This window comes from Oncorhynchus mykiss, chromosome 5, assembly GCF_013265735.2.
Source record: "Oncorhynchus mykiss isolate Arlee chromosome 5, USDA_OmykA_1.1, whole genome shotgun sequence".
NCBI lineage: Eukaryota > Metazoa > Chordata > Actinopteri > Salmoniformes > Salmonidae > Oncorhynchus > Oncorhynchus mykiss.
The window spans coordinates 72999520-73018993 of NC_048569.1; the positions used below are offsets into that span (position 1 = coordinate 72999520).

General features: G+C 42.7%; 2 protein-coding genes across 9 annotated transcripts in view; one reads left to right on the forward strand and one right to left on the reverse strand.

Annotated features, from left to right (window-relative positions):
• Positions 1-5735: 5735 nt before the first annotated feature.
• Positions 5736-10882, reverse strand: LOC110524517 (biogenesis of lysosome-related organelles complex 1 subunit 2). 4 transcript variants are annotated; one of them, XM_021604245.2, is made up of 6 exons: positions 10829-10882; positions 8061-8245; positions 7392-7508; positions 7116-7235; positions 6895-6999; positions 5736-6460 (listed from the first exon to the last, which is right to left on the reverse strand). In XM_021604245.2, the coding sequence occupies exons 1-6, from the start codon at positions 10849-10851 to the stop codon at positions 6429-6431; spliced, it is 582 nt and encodes a 193-aa protein (XP_021459920.1). In that variant the 5' UTR covers positions 10852-10882; the 3' UTR covers positions 5736-6428. The 4 variants fall into 4 exon arrangements, with proteins under 4 accessions (XP_021459920.1, XP_021459918.2, XP_021459919.2 ...); XM_021604243.2 differs by having other exon boundaries at positions 6844-6999; XM_021604244.2 differs by having other exon boundaries at positions 7380-7508.
• The window catches only part of LOC110524519 (ubiquitin carboxyl-terminal hydrolase 24-like), a 44694-nt gene continuing 33557 nt past the window's right edge, over positions 8338-19474 (forward strand). For 4 of the 5 annotated variants that reach the window (XM_036978328.1, XM_036978329.1, XM_036978331.1 and 1 more), the window contains exons 1-8: positions 8340-9054; positions 17829-17997; positions 18139-18206; positions 18417-18560; positions 18658-18780; positions 18860-18895; positions 19017-19082; positions 19376-19441. In XM_036978328.1, the coding sequence (XP_036834223.1) occupies positions 8782-9054; positions 17829-17997; positions 18139-18206; positions 18417-18560; positions 18658-18780; positions 18860-18895; positions 19017-19082; positions 19376-19441 (945 nt within the window). In that variant the 5' untranslated portion in view covers positions 8340-8781. Of the gene's footprint in view, positions 9055-17828; positions 17998-18138; positions 18207-18416; positions 18561-18657; positions 18781-18859; positions 18896-19016; positions 19083-19375; positions 19442-19474 lie in introns of all 5 variants that reach the window. The other variant, XM_036978330.1, reaches the window with a different exon arrangement.

The window sequence follows — 19474 nt, forward strand, 5'->3', positions numbered from 1 at the left end:
GAGTTTTGATTGTCTCTATTTAAAAGAGGATCCCATCAGCTTTCTATAGGCTTACCTACTATACTTATTTCTCAACTTTCCTAATATTAAGCACATTAATTATATTTACAACAAGAGTATAGCCTACCTGGCTGGTATGAAAATGAACCACGTGAAAAGCGTCCTCCATTCACTATTTAAGTGCATCGATGCCCTGTTTCAAGAAAGGTACATGATAATGGTCCATTCTAAATCAATACTAATTTCACACATATATTATTTAGTATATGTAAAGGCAAGACTAAATCAAGAATAGTGTGATGGGTGACAATATTATATTGTGAATGATATATTATCACTTGTGAATTATATATTATCACTTGTGAATTATATATTATCACTTGTGAATGATATATTATCACTTGTGAATGATGCCCAGCTTAAAGGCAAGAAATTGCGCATGCATTTTTCAAATCATAGTCACACACCTCATGTAGCCTAGCCCATAGGCCTATATGTTTTGATAAGGTTTCTATCACAACTGAAGTGGCCAAGTAACTTCTTTAAAATTAAGCACATTAATCCACTTTACAACGGGTGTAGAGACTAACTGGTATAAATACACAGTGAGTGAATTTAAGTATGGGGAAGATCATTTTCACCATAAAAATGCACCTTTATAATAAAAGCATTACATGCATAATCACATTAGTGGTCACTTTTGAGAATGGTGTTTTCCTGCTATTGGAACATTTGTATTTATAGCCTAATGCATTGCTGCATTTATAATGAGATGAAACAGCCTAATACAGTGTATTCGGGAAAGTATTCTGACCTCTTGACTTTTTCCACATTTTGTTACATTGCAGCCTTATTCTAAAATGGATTCAATTGTTTTTTCCCTTCATCAATCTTTACACAATACCCCATAATGACAAAGCAAGAACAGGTTTGAACATTTTTGCAAATGTATTAAAAATATAAAACTGAAATATTACATTTACATAAGTATTCAGACCCTTTACTCAGTACTTTGTTGAAACACCTTTGGCAGTGATTACAGGCCAGAGTCTTCTTGGGAATGACCCTACAAGCTTGGCACACCTGTATTTGGGGAGTTTCTCCCATTCTTCTCTGCAGATCCTGTCAAGATCTGTCATGTTGGATGGTGAGCTTCGCTGCACAGCTATTTTTAGGCCTCTCCAAAGATGTTCAATCAGGTTCAAATCTGACTGTGGCCACTCAAGGACATTCAGAGACTTGTCCCGAAGCCCCTCCTGCGTTGTCTTGGCTGTGTGCTTAGGGTCATTGTTCTGTTGGAAGGTGAACCTTCGCCCCAGTCTGAGGTCTTGAGCACCCTGGAGCAGGTTTTCATCAAGGATCTCTCTGTACTTTGCTCTGTTCATCTTTCCCTCGATCCTGACTAGTCTCCCAGTCCATGCCACTGAAAAACATCCACAAAGCATGATGCTGCCACCACCATGCTTCACCTTAGGGATGGTGCCAGGTTTCCTCCAGACGTGACGCTTGGCATTCAGGCCAAAGAGTTCAATCTTGGTTTCATCAAACCAGATAAACTTGTTTCTCATGGTCTGAGAGTCCTTTAGGTGCCTTTTGGCAAACTCCAAGCAGGCTGTCATGTGCCTTTTACTCTACCAGCTGACAAAATGTAATGACCGCCACAGACCTAAATCTCAACCTATTTGTTCCTGTATGAAGCCACCATGCTGTGGGGGTCAGAGACACAGAGAGGAGGCATGGAGGTCAATACAGTTGGTCTCTGTCTCTCTCTTTACCTTTTACACAGATATCATCTCTTTCTCTCTTTTATGGCTGGACCAGCAACAGCAACATTACAGTATAGCTGTCCAGTCTAGCCCTGTTGTCAGAGTGCACAAGAATGTCCAGAACCACACACACACACACACACACACACACACGCCCACCTGCACGACGCACACACACACATGCCCGCCTGCATGATGCGCACACACACACAAACTCTGCTTCGGTTCCAAAACATCTTTATGAAGTTAGGAGTCACCCTATGAAGGTGGTTGTTTTGTGGCACACACACACACACGCGCACACACACACACACACACACACACACACACACACACACACACACACACACACACACACACACACTCCTTGCTGTGGCCTGCAGGTAGGGGGAGGTTTTTGCCTACTTCTGACAGAGTAGCTTCCAACTCTAACTCAGGACAGAGAGAATGGAGGGGAGTGTGGTGGGAGGGGGGAGTTATTGGTAAACATAGCTCTAAATCATTTATCACATGTTGGTTTGAGGTCTGAAAACAGAAAACAACCAACAAAGACAAAGAAGAGTTCTGTGTTTCTCCGTCAGCCATATTACGTGTCAACCACAACAATGATGTGACCACTGACTGACCAGCACTAATTATCTGGACAGAAGATGGCTGCTAGAAACTCTAGAAAGTTCTGCAGGCCAAGCAAGGCACCGTACTGTTCACTCTGGGGTTAGTGGTGTTCAGTATTTGTCACCATTGGTTGGTGTCTTGGTATGAGACATTTTAGAGCATTTAATTTCACACAAACATGCATGTGGTGGAGATGAACACTATGCAAAAGTCCATCTGACCCCTCCCCAGTCTCACACAGAGGGACTCAGGTGCCTGTAGGTCTGAAAGACCTGCTGTGTGTGAGATCCTTTCCCAGTTAGACATGGTGCTCGGACCAGAGATCAAATCATATATCAAATCAGAAAACACACACAAACACAAAGAATACAACTGAGCTTTCTAAGAATTCCTCACTTACCCAACAGTGTGGTGTGGGGTCCCTAAGGATAGGTCTGAAAGCCACTGTCCTAGAGTGTGTGATTGTCAGGCTGTGTTGTCTGTCGATGGGTACACAGATTCATATAAAAGCGTAAACTGTATGGGCACTTAAAGGGACAGCCCCGTGGTGCGCAGACAACCGAGTTGAAACCCAGTTGGTCATATATTCTACCCCCTGAAGAAAGTATGTTGTAGCAAAAAGAGAGAATACCATGTTGAAGTGTTTATCAACTAGGAGAGAGAGCAAGAGAGAGAGAGAGAGTTACAGTATGAATAATGAGCTTGGCCTCCACTGCCTAATGATAGAGACCTGCTTTACGTTAAATTAACCCATTCAAAAAACACACTCAATACAGCAAACACACACACAGGATAGCAGTGCAGGAGGCCATATCTGCTCTGATAATCTGTTGCCCCTGGCAATGGGATCAGATGTGCTTTGCTCCAGGACAGCTAATCAACAACAGAGAGAGAGAGAGCGAGAGCGAGAGCGAGAGCGAGAGCGAGAGCGAGAGAGAGAGAGAGAAAGCAACATAGAAAGAGAGGAACATGTATAGTCTATAGAAAGCTTGTCCGATATTTAAGTTCAGCGAGCAGCTGTGGTAATGGTGCAGAGGTGTGTCCCTGTTCTCTCTACACTGTTCTCTCTGCTACTGCACGGAAAGCGGTACAGAGGCACCAAGTCTGGAACCAACAGGACCCTAAACAGTTTCTACCCCAGTTTATAAGCCATAAGACTGTTAAATAGTCGGTTAAATAGTTAACCAAACAACTACCCAGACTACCTGCACTGACCATTTTTGCACTAACTTTGACTCATCACATATGCTGCTGCTACTGTTTATGATTTATTCTGTTGCCTAGTCACTTTATTCCTAATTCCTATTCATACCACTTAAATTCTAAATGGATTACATGTATTTTTTCCTCACCCATCTACCCACAATGCCCCATAAGGACAAAGTGGGAACATGTTGAGACATTTTTGAAATACAGAAATATCTCATTTACATATATATTCACACCCCTTTGCTATGACACTCCAAGCTGAGCTCAGGTGCATCCATTTTCCTTTGATCATCCTTGATACGTCACTACAGCTTGATTGGAGTCCCCTTGTGGCCAATTCATTTGTTTGGACATGATTAAGAAAGAAACACACCAGTCTATATAAAGGTCCCACAGTTGACAGTGCATGTCAGAGCAGAAACTATACACTGAAGTCAGCGTAGATCTCCGTGAGAGAACTGTGATGAGGCACACAGTCCCAGTCAAAACATTTGGACACTTACTCATTCAACAGTTTTTCTTTATTTTTTACTATTGTCTACATTGTAGAATAGTGAAGACACCAAATCTATGAAATAACACATATGGAATCATGTAGTAACCAAAAAAGTGTTAAACAAATCTAAATATATTTGACATTCTTCAAAGTAGGTGTGCCTTGTTAAAAGTTCATTTGTGTAATTTCTTTCCTTCTTAATGTGTTCGAGCTAATCAGTTGTGATGTGACATGGTAGGGGTGGTATACAGAAGCAAGTCCTATTTGGCAAAATAACAAGTCCATATTATGGCAAGAACAGATCAAATAAGCAAAGAGAAATGACAGTCCATCATTACTTTAAGACATGAAGGTCAATCAGTCAAATTTCAAGAACTGAAAGCTTCAAGTGCAGTCGCAAAAAACATCAAGCGTTATGATGAAACTGGCTCTCATGAGGACCGCTACAGGAAAGGAAGACCCAAAGTTACCTCTGCTGCAGAGGATAAGTTCATTAGTTAACTGCACCTCAAATAAATCCTTCACAGAGTTCAAGTAAGACACATGTCAACATCAACTTTTCAAAGGAGACTGCGTGAATCAGTCTTTTATGGTTGAATTGCTTGAAAAAAAACACTACTAAAGGACACCAATAAGAAGAGACTTGCTTGGGCCAAGAAACACGAGCAATGGACATTACACCGGTGGAAATCTGTCCTTTGGTCTGATGAGTCCAAATTTGAGATTTTTGGTTCCAACCGACATATCTTTGTGAGATGCAGAGTAGATGAACAGATCTCTCTGCATGTGTGATTCCCACCATGAAGCATGGAGGAGGAGGTGAGATGGTGCTTTGCTGCTGACACTGTCAGTGATTTTTTTTAAAATTCAAGGCACACTTAACCAGCATGGCTACCACAGCATTCTGCAGTGATACGAGAAAAAGGGGTAAAATTCAAAAAAAAAATGTAAATCTAATTTAAGCCCTAGACAACCAGGTGAGGGGAGTTCCTTAGTGACCTTAATTCAAGGGAGGAGCGTTTGACACCTGTGATCTAACAGAACGTGATTAGAACTACTCCAGGGAGACAAAGCATGGGTGAACTACACGCTAGTTATCTAGCGTGTAGTTCTGGCTGGCTTAAACCTGAACAACCAACTCAGTAGCACTCCAACCTGTCCTGCCCTGCCAGTCACATGCTGTTAAAGGTCCCCAAAGCACACACACATCCCTGGGCTCCTCCTCTTTTCAGTAATCTGCAGCTAGCGACTAGAACAAGCTGCAAAAATCACTCAAACTGGACCATTTTATCTCCATCTCTTCACTCAATCATGGACACTTACTGACAGTTGTGGCTGCTTCCAGTGATGTATTGTCTCTACCTTCTTGCCCAATAATGTTTGAACCATGTTGTCATGTGTTACTGCTATGCTATGTCACCTTAGGTCTTTATGTAGTGTTGTCTCTTGTCCTATATTTTTAATCCCAGCACCCATAGGCTATTGTAAATAAGAATTTGTTCTTAACTGACTTACCTCGTTAAATAAAATAAATACAAGTAGGGTGGTTATCTGTGTGTTGATTAAGTTCCGGGGCATGTTTCTGTGTAAATGTCATGTGAATCAATAATGTTCTCTGGGAGATCACACTGTCTCTGATTAATAAAATGTACCCCGAATCTTACACACACACACACAGAATTGCAGTATGAACATGGAGTACCGCTGCCATCTGCTGGTGAAATGACATCAGTTTCTTTGATAAATGTATTTTCAGTTCAAAGTTAATGTTTTTAAATTATACATTTTACACAAGCTACAATCACGTGTATGACGATCTTAAGAGACAGTAGTATTCACACAAAACATAAAGGTAATTTTGTCATGTTAATTCAGTGATGCCAGCAGCACAGGAAAACATTTAAAGAAGCTAATGTCCTTCAGTCAAAGTGAATTTGGTTGTCATCTGTGTAACTAACTTCTAGGTTAGGAGGGTGGTGATTCTACAGTAGTGTGCACCCAGCAGGGGACAATTCAGGATAAACTCAGTAAATCCAGGAAGTGAATAGCAATTTTGACAGGACTGACAGAGTGACCTGGAATGTTAACAGGAATATGGACACAAACTACCCAAAGCGCCATCTACACCTGGTATTAAGATGCAACTTAAATGATCCAACCAAAATGATAATGCTAGGTGTAACATCTGGGATATTCCTCCGACCAACCCCAGGCTGCCCCATTCCTCTCTATATCAGGCTGATGTAGAGGTGTGGGTCTGCTTCCTCAGATCGTATATGTTAGGTTTGGTCTACAGCTTGGGTGAAGGAGGACCAGTACCCCTATTCCTCCTTCCATAATCCTCATCGCTTCTCCAGTTTTTTGAACTTGGCCTCTGCAGAGAGACAGAAAAAGAGATGAACTCACTCACCTTCCTGCAGTTAGTCACACACAGGAGAAGTGTATTTTTAGCTGTTGATTTGGGACAGTGTGCTAGCGCTCTCTGCTGTTGGAGCTCAGGATGGAGAGGTAAACTCAAATAGCAGAGGGCGCTCTCAGGCTGTCCTAAATCAAATCCCTAACATTAATGTTGAGCTGAACACTGGATCATGGCTATTATTAGTACATCTGCAATAGAGACTAATAAAGATGTCCTAGAAACTCAGAATGAAAATACAGATATTTATTTCTATCGACCACTTCAGTCAGTCTGGTGAAGGTTACACACTGGAACTCAGTAGTCTCTTCTCCCCTTACAGCCCTGGTATAAATATAGACCTGCAATATGACGATATGGCCTGTCTCTCCACAGCCGTGTGTGTGTGTTACCCAGCTTCTTGGAGTAGGTGTCCAGTTTGTAAGCAGCCTGCTCCAGAGAAGACACTTGTTCCTCTATTTGATTTATCTGGTCTAAGTAGGGCTGCAGACTGGCGTCTGCAACACACACAATACCATTTTTTAAAAGTCAGCTAAATTAAGGTTATACTTTGTTTTCGTAAAGACCTACGAGAATTTCGTCCCTGTCACATCTGAAGGACTAATAAACATACACTTATGGTTGAGGTCCTGCAGGTTCCTGCTGATGTTGATGCTGATGTCTTTCATCTCCATGTACTTCAGACTTGTCAGCTTGTTCATGTTCTCCAGTAGATGGTAGTCCTCACAGGTGCCTGGGAATAGGACAACAGGGGAGCATGAGAATGACATTTTCTCTACAACAGGAGATTCTTATGACAGGTGTTGTTGTCCTGAAGACAAGACAGTATATAGTATGTGACTATATAGGCCTGTATAGACAACAAATGGAGACAGACAGAAATTCAGACCAGTGAGTTCTCCTTGTAGGAAGACAGCCATCTTATCGAACATGTCTGTACAGAGTTCATTGATGTCTGGCTCTGCTGGCTCTACGGCCTCCTCTGCAGTCTCCACCCCACCGTCACCTACACACAGACGTATAGTAGTTACACCACTTTCATTTCTGAGAAACATCCCACCTCCTGATGTTGCTGGCCACTCCCTCAGATTTTAACTAACAGGTCTCTAAGTTCTCCAAGGAGGAAGGATGAATTTGCCACTCCCTTAGTAGGGCTACTGCATTCTAATGTGTTGATACTAACACCAAATTCATCTCAGCAGATAGATAAATGGTCACAGAGCTATAAAATAGTTAGATAGCTAAGTTGCTAATCTTCTTCCTTTCAATAACTAAAACAGCGCATCAACTTGCAGTTAGGACTGGTCTTTTCGTCCATTTGAGGGCAAATTTGCTCTTGAAGCCAAAACAGCCAACTCAATCTTTAAACGTGAATCAATTAAATTGTAGTACGCTTCTCGAAACATAAATCCCTCTTTCATATCACATCAAAAAGTAAATGCAAAAACACAATTCAGACCGAGCGTATGTGCTCTTAGCGAAGACCCCTAAATCCAATTACGTATGTGTAATGGAACTGAGAGTCATGAACAAGGGCTAGCTAGCAAGCACCACTCACTGCTGTTGGTGGGCTTCTTGGGCGCCGTAGTCACAACCTCCTGGCCCTCAGAGGCAGTCTCGCCAGGCTCTCCCCGGGGTTCTGAGCTCCCTCCCAGGCTGAGGGCGGTGGGATGGGCCAAGGAAACTCTTGAGATGCAGTCCATCTCAGCAGCCTCCTCTCCCGTGGCCGCCATTTTGCATCTACTACAGTCACATGATACAGAGCTTCACGTGACATTGATTCTTTCCTCCCCCTACAATTCCAAATTCGAGCCACACCCTTTTCCTTGACAGGTGCTTTACCACCACACAAACAATAATACCATGATTAATGTAGCTATAGTGTTCCTATTCATATTGATTGATAGTTTTGTATTCTATTGTTTTCAGATTGTTCGAGTGTAACGTTAGTGAGCTCGAGTTTTCCATGCTGTTTTGCCTGTATTCATTTTGCATTATTAACACTTCGAATCGGTGTGAATCATGTTAGTTTGACAAGTGTTTGCAGAGTTAGTCAACCTTACGTTATATGTTTTGGGCTAAAAAAGGGGGAAAGAGGGCTCTTCTGTCCTCTGGTCTTGTAATGGGTGGGTCAGGGTGGTGACGCTCTACACAGGAAGCGTCCAGTGAACCATCGTGACAGCCTGTGTGTGACTGTAAACATGGCGCCGTGCACGGTTACAGGGCTGTGCTGTTTTACACTCCGTTTCTAGCTAGCCTGAGACGCACACAACCTAACTATGGAGACAGAAGAGGAGCAACACATGACGACCCTCCTCTGCATGGGTTTCCCAGATCCTGTGGCTATACGCAAGGCGCTACGCCTGGCGAAAAACGACATCAACGAGGCTGTGGCGCTCCTGACCAACGAAAGCCCCGGGCTTGGGTATGGATATGAGCCGATGGAGAGTGGCCCTGCCCCGGGCCCATGTGGAGACGGGGAGACCACAGGGCGGACTGGGACTGGAGGGTTCGACCCACCCCCCGCTTACCACGATGTGGTGGAGAGCGAGGTAAGGCTGAGGATGGTAGCTCGCTGGCTACGTTAGTTAGCGAGAACACCAAGCTAGTTAGCATCAAAGCTACTAGCTAGCGATGCCGGCTAAATGGGGAGAAAGAGCTCGCTCATAGCATTCCATAGCGCGCTATACTCATGCCTTGCTGTCAAAATAGGGAGGGAAAACCCGCGGCATGCGGGACGTAATTTCTCAATCTCGGGCTACAAAATTCGACAGACCTCGGCTAGCTGAGTTGCAAATTCAGTACTTTGATGATCAATATTGAAAATGGGTGCACTAGCCAACATCAGGAACGTAGATTTGCCTAGCTTGTTGGTTACTGTATGTAGCTAGCTAGTCCAACGCTTGGGGGAGGGGATATGGTCGTTGCGCGAATCTACATTGGGCAAACCAGCGGGTTAGTTTACTTTAACAACTAGTTAGTGTTTTGCAATAGTTGCCGATAAAGGTCTGCAGAGAGTGAATGTGGTGATCTCCGCACTCTTGGGGAAAATGCACGTCTGCATACAGCTGAGCAGATTGTAATGGAGCTACGCTAGCTGGATATATAGCTGTACTAGTGGAGTGAGACGGTGCGATTTCGCAACCGCCTGTGGCTAACCTGATATGGCCATTTTGTGCTAAACATTTTATAATCAAAGCTCTTTAAATGGTTTGTAGTTCACTGACAACTTGATGTCTCACATACCCGTCAGAACCACAAGTTTAAATGTCTGAACATCAGCTTGCCAGAAGATACCGACCCTACCTTTAAGCTAGTTTACAATGAGTTGCACTGGTGTTGGAACACAGTCATGGTTACATTAAAGTGGAACTGACAGCGTTTTAGCAACATTACATCTCATACCATATGTTAATATAACCCCCTTCTTTTACATTTCAAAAAATAAACAACATTTTCTGACAAGTGAGAACTTGAAAATGACCATATTTAAGTGTTCATAAATTCATAGAATGTTTGGAAATCAAATATAGTAAGACGTTTGTGAAAATTCTATAGCAATATAGAATGGGAATGCGGCTGTGCATTTGTACAATGAATTAATTAATAAATAAAACCTAATAAAAACATCTGTCTTGTCCAGGACCAGAGTTTACGCAGACCGGTGCATCATAGCCAATCAGAGCTACAAGTAGGCCCATATGCAAATAAACCATTTGCCACACAGGCCTGCCATCATTCACTTTGAACTGGACTGTCTTTACATGAAGTTACAACAGCACGATTATAGATCATTAGAACGCATTTGCCAAAAGCCACCTGAATGAATTTCTGCAAATATGTAAATAACACAGGAGTCCTCTTGGGAACTTCAGAGTCCTATTGATCAAACCATGAAAATGTAGGATCTCTCCCTCAGTTGCATATGCACATAAACAACAACAAGATCAAAACTAATGCTAGCTAGAGCGATATGAGGTCAAATCTAATGAGGGAACATTGGATAAACCCTCAAACTTTTTCAGCTAGTTGTCCCTCAAAATTGCACTGATTAACGATGGGGAATAGCCTGCTCGTTCTTCTGCAGCGTGCCTACCAATGCATGCTTGTCCCAACCCACTTTTTGACAACTGAATGGGAACTTGCCTTCCCACCCATTTGATCGATGACAAATACATTTGATATGCTAACTGTGGATAAGTTGTTCAAGTTCAGCATAACTAGCTAGCAAAGTGATTCACATTTCTTGATATCTAACCAAATGACACCTGCAGCTCTAGCTATAGCCACCGAAAAACGATATGAGGGGGAAAAAGTCGCACTCACCCACTCCTCCAATGACATGACATCCTCCCAGAAGCTAACGTTAGGCTCTGGGTTTTTAGCTTGCTAAATAAGTAGCTAGCTACATAAATAAATACGGTAGCCCAGTGGTGTCAAACTCAATCAGCGCATGGGCCATATTTGACCCCCCAAAAAAACAACCCAACCCAAACTGGTCATTGTTTTATTAGAAAAAAATGTGTAGCATTTTAACATATTAATACAAAAGTAGAAATAAATAATATTCGTCCAGCCTTTGCTCCTTTGCTTGCAGATGTGCATAATCAAAAAGTATTTCATAACTCCAAATAGCAAATGTACCTATAGGTTGTTGTAACATTTAAACGTAGTGTCAATATGTAACGACCCAACCAAATTCACATAGAAATGTGAGTTATAGATCTAACATTCTACTTGAAAGGACGTCTAAAATTCTCAACACTACACTAGCTTAGTATAGTACTACGGGCTATAAACGGGACACACTAAAGCAGCGCAATTGAAGTTGAATTCACTGATGCGAGCGCATTAGGCTGTAATTTTAGAAAGTAGAAACTGTTGACTCATTTATACTCACTTTTTTGTCCTATTCGGCCCGTGATCCGTGATTTTGACACATGCGCTAGCCTATTAGCCACCAAATGAATGACTTGTGATTATTGCCCTTGCTAGTTTGATTGTATTGACATTCCCAGCCTTAGTTACAGTCGTCCGTTTTTGTTCAAAATATTGATTAATTGAAACCGTGCATCTCCAATGGGTGGAGGCAGCAAACGATGTACCAGGCCAGCTGTGATTTACAACCTGATAGCAATATTTTTTGGACTACCAAGAAATGTATTGGTGAATTATATTAACAACAATGCCTTACTGTACATCATGGAAGTTTGAGTAAAATCAAACCTATTTTTTAAACCGCTTATAAAGTTTGTTTTGAAGCATAAAGTACATATTTTTGACTGATGTTATGATTGACTGATTGTTTCATATCTGCAAAGTATTTTTGTAACGTTGTAATTTCCGCTTTAAATGCGTGGTTTATCCCATGTCTGCAGTGGCCATACAATGGCCATGTACCATCTCCACCCTGCACAGCCAGAAGAGGACTGGCCACCCCTCAGAGCCTGATTCCTCTAGGTTTCATCCTAGGGTCCTGCCTTTCTAGAGAGTTTTCCTAGCCGCCGTGCTTCTACATCTGCATTGCTTGCTGTTTGGGGTTTTAGGCTGTGTTTCTGTACAGCATTTTATGACATCTGCTAATGTAAAAAGTGCTTTATAAATACATTTTATTGGTACAGTATTTACTGTGATGGGTCCTCCACAGAAGTCAGAGCAGTCATACTTCTTGCGCTACGGGGAGCTGTCATACACATCCAATAAATTGGTCTTTACCGCACCACTCGTAGTGATTCAGGGCTAATCTCTACAACCATCCAGCTAATTACAAGCAACTGGCTAGATGAAAAGACAAGACCTTACCTCTTCTGAGATATTGGAGTCCCTTTCCCAGTGGTTAAAATAGGAGCTCAGCCAAGATAGCATGAAGTAAAAAGACAGCACTGTTTCCCCACCTGCCTCTCCATCCCAAGTCTCCCCATTGCCCCCCCCAGCAAAATTAGCCTACATTTAGGCTATTATTTATGTGTATTTCACACTGTCGAGGTACAAATCAGAATATAATGCTTGTATGGATGTCAACCTCAATACATGTTCATGTCAGCAATCAACTGCATTACAGTTAAAAACTACTTTGACTACCACACCGATTTAATGTATGCTAGCTATGCTACCAGCTTATACAAATGGGAGTCATCATTTAGCAGTCACTTTTTCTAAACCTGAAAAGAGGCAACTTCTAAATGTTATGCAGCAATAACAGCCAAATATATCCAAATCTGAATTCAGTGATCATATTGTGGGCCTGTTACAACGCATCAATCATGACGAATTTGACAAATATCCACTTTGTTAGATCAGATTTGGTAAATGTTCTATCCCCACGGTCTACATTCCATTGACCTCTTTACCACAACTATTCCCGTCACCTCCCGATCTCTTTCCAGGAGTTACCTCATGTAGGGATTTCAAAGACATGAAAATGAGTGATTATAAAGATCTTTTGTTATTTGTGAACTTGTTATGATATCCTGTTGTCAAAGTTCTCCATGTTTGCTGTCAAGGAAGTGAGTTTGTGTTATATAGGATATACCGCCCCCACCTACCGTCTACCAATCATGTCAATGCGGAGCTATACAGAACCCCCTCATTGTTACAAAATTTGGGAGGCGCACGGCATCATTTTGAGCTCATTTTGGCCTTCGCATGCCTCTGGATGCTCCGCAATTGCATCACACCCTTTCTATGGAGCCTCCGGACTGCATTGCAGGATCAAACATAAATTGGCCTTTAGACACGGTGGAGCTGGCGCAAGATATGGGTTGGAAACTTACCTCAATGCAGGAAGGGATTAACCCAATATTGGATTAAAGTGTTACTAGTGTTACTCCTTAGACCATGTTCTGTTTAAAGGGGACATTTCTCTGGATGCCAAAACAGACAAATACTCCATCTAAACATGAATAGATTCTCAATTATGGTTCTAGAGACATAAATCCCTCTACTTTCATATCACATCAAAATTATTTCGAAATACACACTTACTGTGCACTGTTTTCACCGATTTTAACACAGTTGCAGCCGACAGTATATTTCAGTGACAACAGGTTTGTGGCTTCCTTTTTGTTTCAGAGATGCAGATACAGTGCCTTCAGAAAGTATTCATACTCTTGACTTATTCCACATTTTCTTTTGTTACAGCCTGAATTCAAAATGGATTCATATTTTTTTTTCCTACACGTTTTTAGAAATGTTTGCTAATTTATTGAAAATGAAATACAGAAATATCTCATTTCCGTAAGTATTCACAACCCTGAGTCACATGTTAGAATCACCTTTGGCAGCGACTACAGATATCAGTCTTTCTGGGTAAGTCTTTAAGAGCTTTGCACACCTGGATTGTACAACATTTTTCAAGCTCTGTCAAGTTGGTTGTTGATCATTGCTAGACAGCTATTTTAAAATCTTGCCATAGATTCGATTTAAGTCAAAACTGTAACTAGGCGACTTAGGAACATCCAATGTCATCTTGGTAAACAACTCCAGTGTATATTTGGCTTTGTCTTTTAGGTTATTGTCCTGCTGAAAGGGGAATTTTAGTGTCTGTTGGAAAGCAGACTGAACCAGGTTTTCCTCTAGGAATTTGCCTGTGCTTAGACCTAGCCCGTTTCCATTTATTCTTAAAATATACTCCCTAGTCCTTGCCGATGAAAAGCATACCCAAGAGTGGTACTCAGTGACGTGTTCTGTTGGATTTGCCCCAAACAGCACTTTGTATTCAGGACAAAAAGTCAATTTCTTTGCCACATTTTCTACAGTTTTACTTTAGTGCCTTTATTGCAAACATAATTCGTAGGCCGTCAATGTAAATAAGAATTTGTTCTTAACTGACTTTCCTAGTTAAATAAAGGTTAAATCAATTAAATATTTTTATTCTGTACAGGCTTCCTTCTTTTTACTCTGTCATAAGGTTACTATTGTGTAGTAACTACAATGTTGTTAATCCATCCTCAGTTTTCTCATATTACAGTCAACAAACTAACTGTTGTAAAGTCACCATTGGCCTTGTTGTGTAATCCCTGAGCGGTTTCTTTCCTCTCCGGTAACTGAGCTAGGAAAGACGTCTTTGTAGTGATTGGGTGTATTGATACATCATCCAAAGTGTAATTAGTAACTTCACCATGCTCAATTCAATGTCTGCTTTTTTTTACCCATCTACCAATACGTGTTCTTTTTTGCGAGGAGTTAGAAAACCTTCCTGATCTTTGTGGTTGAATCTGTTTGAAATTCACTGCTTGACTGTGTGGGGTACAGAGATGAGGTGTTCATTCAAAAGTAATGTTATTAAACACTATTATTGCACGCACAGTGAGTCCATACAACTTATTATGTGACATGTTAAGCAATTGTTTTTCATTTGAACTTATTTAGGCATGTTATAACAAAGGGGTTGACTCAAGACATTTCAGCTTTTCATTCTTTATTATTTTGTAAACATTTCTTAAACAACTCCACTTTGATGTTATGGGCTATTGGGTGTAGGCCAGTGACCAAATATCTCATTTGAATTCATTTTAAATTCAGGCTGTAACACAAGAAAATGTGTAAAAAGTCAAGGGGAGTGAAGACTTTCTGAAGGCCCTGTATCTAATTGGCACAGGTAGTCCACTCTGTCTCCACTCTGTCTCCACTCTGTCTCCACTCTGTCTCCACTCTGTCTCCACTCTGTCTCCTGTCTGTCTCCACTCTGTCTCCTGTCTGTCTCCTGTCTGTCTCCTGTCTGTCTCCTGTCTGTCTCCTGTCTGTCTCCACTCTGTCTCCACTCTGTCTCCACTTCTGTCTCCACTCTGTCTCCTGTCTGTCTCCTGTCTGTCTCCACTCTGTCTCCTGTCTGTCTCCTGTCTGGCTCCTGTCTGTCTCCACTCTGGCTCCTGTCTGTCTCCACTCTGTCTCCACTCTGTCTCCTTTCTGGCTCCTGTCTGTCTCCACTCTGGCTCCTGTCTGTCTCCACTCTGTCTCCACTCTGTCTCCACTCTGTCTCCATTCTGTCTCCTGTCTGTCTCCTGTCTGTCTCTTCTCTGTCTCCACTCTGTCTCTTCTCTGTCTCCACTCTGTCTCTTCTCTGTCTCCACTCTGTCTCCTCTGTCTCTTGTCTGTCTCCACTCTGTCTCCTGTCTGTCTCCACTCTGTCTCCTGTCTGTCTCCACTCTGTCTCCTCTCTGTCTCCACTCCTCTCTGTCTCCTGTCTGTCTCCTGTCTGTCTCCTGTCTGTAACATGGAAATATGGCCGTGTGGAAATACTAATCCTATAAAAGTGTGTAGCGATTGAACCTTTTTTAGTTTTTAGAAAATTATTTCTCAGTGATATGAAAGGTAAAGTCCATATGCTTCCGAAACCGTACCGCAAGTGATGCTTGGCAATGTTCAGGCCGTAGGGTCGGTATATTCTGGAAAAGCACCAGCATAGGTGCAGTCTTAGCCAGCTAGCATCAAGTGTTTCCCGCTAGCTATTTTCTAAACATTAACATTACAATGCCTGCAAAGACAACTAGCTATCTATGTAAGCGCTGTTCAATAAGCAGCTATCTAGTTAAGATACATGCTGATTCAACACATCACCATGCATTTATGAATCTCAATGGATCACTAGAGTTTTGCATCTAGTGCATTGATTCAGTATCATATACAATATCACTGGTTCATCAATTATGACTTCATTTGATTGGTTGTTTGACACTTGTCGTGTGATGAACTCAGATGGAGGACAGCTGGAGGACAGCTGTCAATCATGTACAGAATAGAGGGAGGGGGTGGGTGCTTCCACAGCAAGTCAACAGTTGTCTGTTTTCACTCAGTAAATGCCGTGCATAGAGAATGCACACCTGGAGATAAAATTATTTGCAAAACTGCATTTCCAAACTGGACTGGTGAAGGTGAATGGTATTGGCTCTCACTATTCCAGTTCGCTCAGATAAGTGCTAATGAAGGAGTTAATGGCTCAGTAGACTATTGAAAAGAAGGAGAGGAGAGGAAGCCACTGTAGTACAGATTAATCTAGGGGAGGATTGTTGAAGGACGAGGTGGAGAGGAAGCCTAATGTGTAGCGGCCACCAGGTGTGTATCTCTCTAGGGTTCGGGTGGGTACGTCTCTGTTCGCTACACACAGTAGATCATGTCAGATGTCTTCATTGCTGTGGGAAATGGTGTGTAGGGTGACGTTGCTCACCAGGGTGTGTCTGGTGTTGTTGATTTAGTGGGATGTTGAGGTGCTGAAGACAAGCGGTCCCTAAGAAGGAACACGACACCGGGGTTGCATTCAGTAGGGCACAGTGTTGCGAAATGTTTTTAAATGTACCCCATTTTCCAGGAACAGTGCACTGACATCAAAGCAGCCTTGTTTTGTTTTTAAATTAAACGTGTCCATCCAGGTTAAAATAATATTTCACATTCAGACCATTGTACCAGACACCCTCCCTCCCTCTATCCCATTCTTTGTCCTCCATCCTCTCCAGCTTGTTATGTGTCTCTGCTGTTTGTGCCTTAGGATGCATGTCACAGGTCTGTGGCCCTGTGTTCCCATCCTAATTATAGCTCTACACACACACACACACACAGCCCTGCAGTCTCATATGCCAGACATACTAGGGGCTCAGTTACTTAGCTGCCCTGTGCAACACACACACACACACACACACATAAAAACACACACACCGGAAAGACACAGACACCACACCCTGTCCCCCTGAGAGAAGCCCAGAGCTCCAGTCCTCCCCTTCTCCTCATGCAGGAAAACAACACTAGTCCTGTTATCATTACTGTGTTAATATGCCTAATGCTGACAGGAAACAGTGCTAACTGTCTATTGGATCAGCAGCAGCTAGTTACTACCTGGAGCTGTTTTTCTATCTATTAACCCAGATCAGTTTATTTCTAGACTAAAACATCATTCTATGGAGATTCTCCTATAAACATGCTTAGTGATCCTGGAGTTGACTCAGTCTGGGGAAACTGGCCACTTGTTAATCCACAGTTATTCTGTAAGTGGTAGGTCAACAGTTGTCCATACTGTCTTAACCTCAGAGGTATCTGATTGGACTGTGCTGTTCGGAGGTTTCTGATTGGTAGGTGCTTCCCAACCGTGGAATGTTTGCCTGTTGACCTTTGCGTCTTAGAGAAAAGCTCATCTCCATCCAGACTTTAACACTTCTTTCTATGAAGGAGGAGCGCTGAAACCTGACGCTTCTCTCTCTCTCCTTCCATCCATCATATATTGGAATGCATTACTGAATGGGCAAAACACACACACACACCCTCCTCTCCATCATCCTGTTAACACTGTCATAAAGCATCATAAGTACAGTAGAACTATAAAGTGTTTGTGTTTCAGAGGAGTAATGATGAGAATGGGAACTGTTCTGGGGGCAGTATGGAGTTCCCCACCACTAACCTGTATGAACTGGAGAGCCGAGTGTTCACTGACCACTGGTCCATCCCCTACAAGAGAGAGGAGTCACTGGGCAAATGTCTGGTCGCAGCCACCTGCTTAGCCAAACACGGTAAGAGAGAGTGATTGTGTGGATTTTGTGTCATGTTGTCCCTGTTGAATGCTTTTCACACATTTATTATTTTGCACCCAGTTGTCAAACAATAACTACAGTCTCTCTCGCTTTCTCTTCCGCTCACACTTTCTCTCTCAGGTCTGGCAGATGCAGATGAGAACTGTAAGCGGTTTATGGACCGGTGTATGCACGAGGCCTTTAAGAAGGTGAGTCGTGTGTGTGTGTGTGTGCATGCATGAACCTTTAAGAAGACGAGGTGTGTGTATAAATATAACACTTATGAGTGAGCGCTGTATAACCTGTTTATAACACCAGTTTCAAGAAAGGAATACTTTTTTTAACAGGACTGTTTAGTGTAATTTTGCCGCTTTCACTGACTCTACTTCCTCCTGCCCTCGCTCTCTCCCTTCTTGTAGCTCCTGACCAGTAGTGCTGTCCATAAGTGGGGGACAGAGATCCATGAGGGGATCTATAACATGTTGATGTTACTGGTGGAACTGGTGGCTGAGAGGGTCAAACAGGAACCCATACCCGTTGGGCTAATGGGAGTACTGGCTATGGTGGGTATACAAACACCTGTTACATATAGTACACACATGCTACTCCATCACATCACACCACCCTTACAAAGGATAACCTCTCTGTCTCTGTGTGCAGGCCTTCAACCCAGACAATGAGTACCACTTTAAGAACCGTATGAAGGCGTGTCAGAGGAACTGGAGCGAGGTGTTTGGAGAGGAAGCCATGTTCGCTGTGTCGCCTAGCAACAACTACCAGAAGGTGAGGTCACATGGTTGTTGCTCTAGGACAAAAACATGACTGACTGATCACCTATGTATGTGTGCCTTTGTTTCTACAGGAGCCTCATGGCTGGCTGGTAGACTTGGTCAATCTGGTAAGCCCCACCTACACACACACACGCACACACACATATCGGTGATAGTTCAGTGTTGCTGTATTTAGTGATGTGACTGTGTTTCTCTCTTCATGTCCTTTTTTTCTTGCTCTCTCTCTAGTTTGGAGAGATGGGAGGGTTCACTGCTATCCAGGCTAAACTCAATACCGAGGAGATAGAGATTGGGGTAAGGACACACACACACACACACACAGTCCTGAAGCCTCGCTCAGATAAATGCTCCGTTGTGTGCCTACTCTTAGGCCTCCTTGTGTGAATCGCTCCTTTTGACGATCCTAACCGGAACCACACACATATTTGATCCCTCTCACAGCCCAGATGATCTCCACCATTAGCATGTTAATCTCTCTCTGGCACCGGAGAATGCAGCTGCCCAAGCCCCCCACCCCCTCGCCCGTGGGAGACGACCACTCTGGTTTTTGAGACTATGTGTGTTTGTAACTGTGTGTGTCTCTGCAGTGTGTGTCTGCTCTGGTCCAGCCCCTAGCTGTGTGTGCAGAATACCTCAACTCCAGCCTTGTGCAGGTAACATCTTTTCCTCCACCATGCGTCAAATGT

What these genes read in the sequence shown, in the direction of transcription:
- LOC110524517 (XM_021604242.2), bottom strand. Translation starts at nt 10,851, where the DNA reads ATGTCATGTCATTGGAGGAGTGG. An exon ending in CAAGAAGCCCACCAACAGCA is followed by an intron (nt 7,509 to 8,060) that starts GTGAGTGGTGCT and finishes GTCTGTGTGTAG; the next exon opens with GTGACGGTGGGGTGGAGACT. An exon ending in ACTCACTGGTCTGAATTTCT is followed by an intron (nt 7,236 to 7,379) that starts GTCTGTCTCCAT and finishes TCCTATTCCCAG; the next exon opens with GCACCTGTGAGGACTACCAT.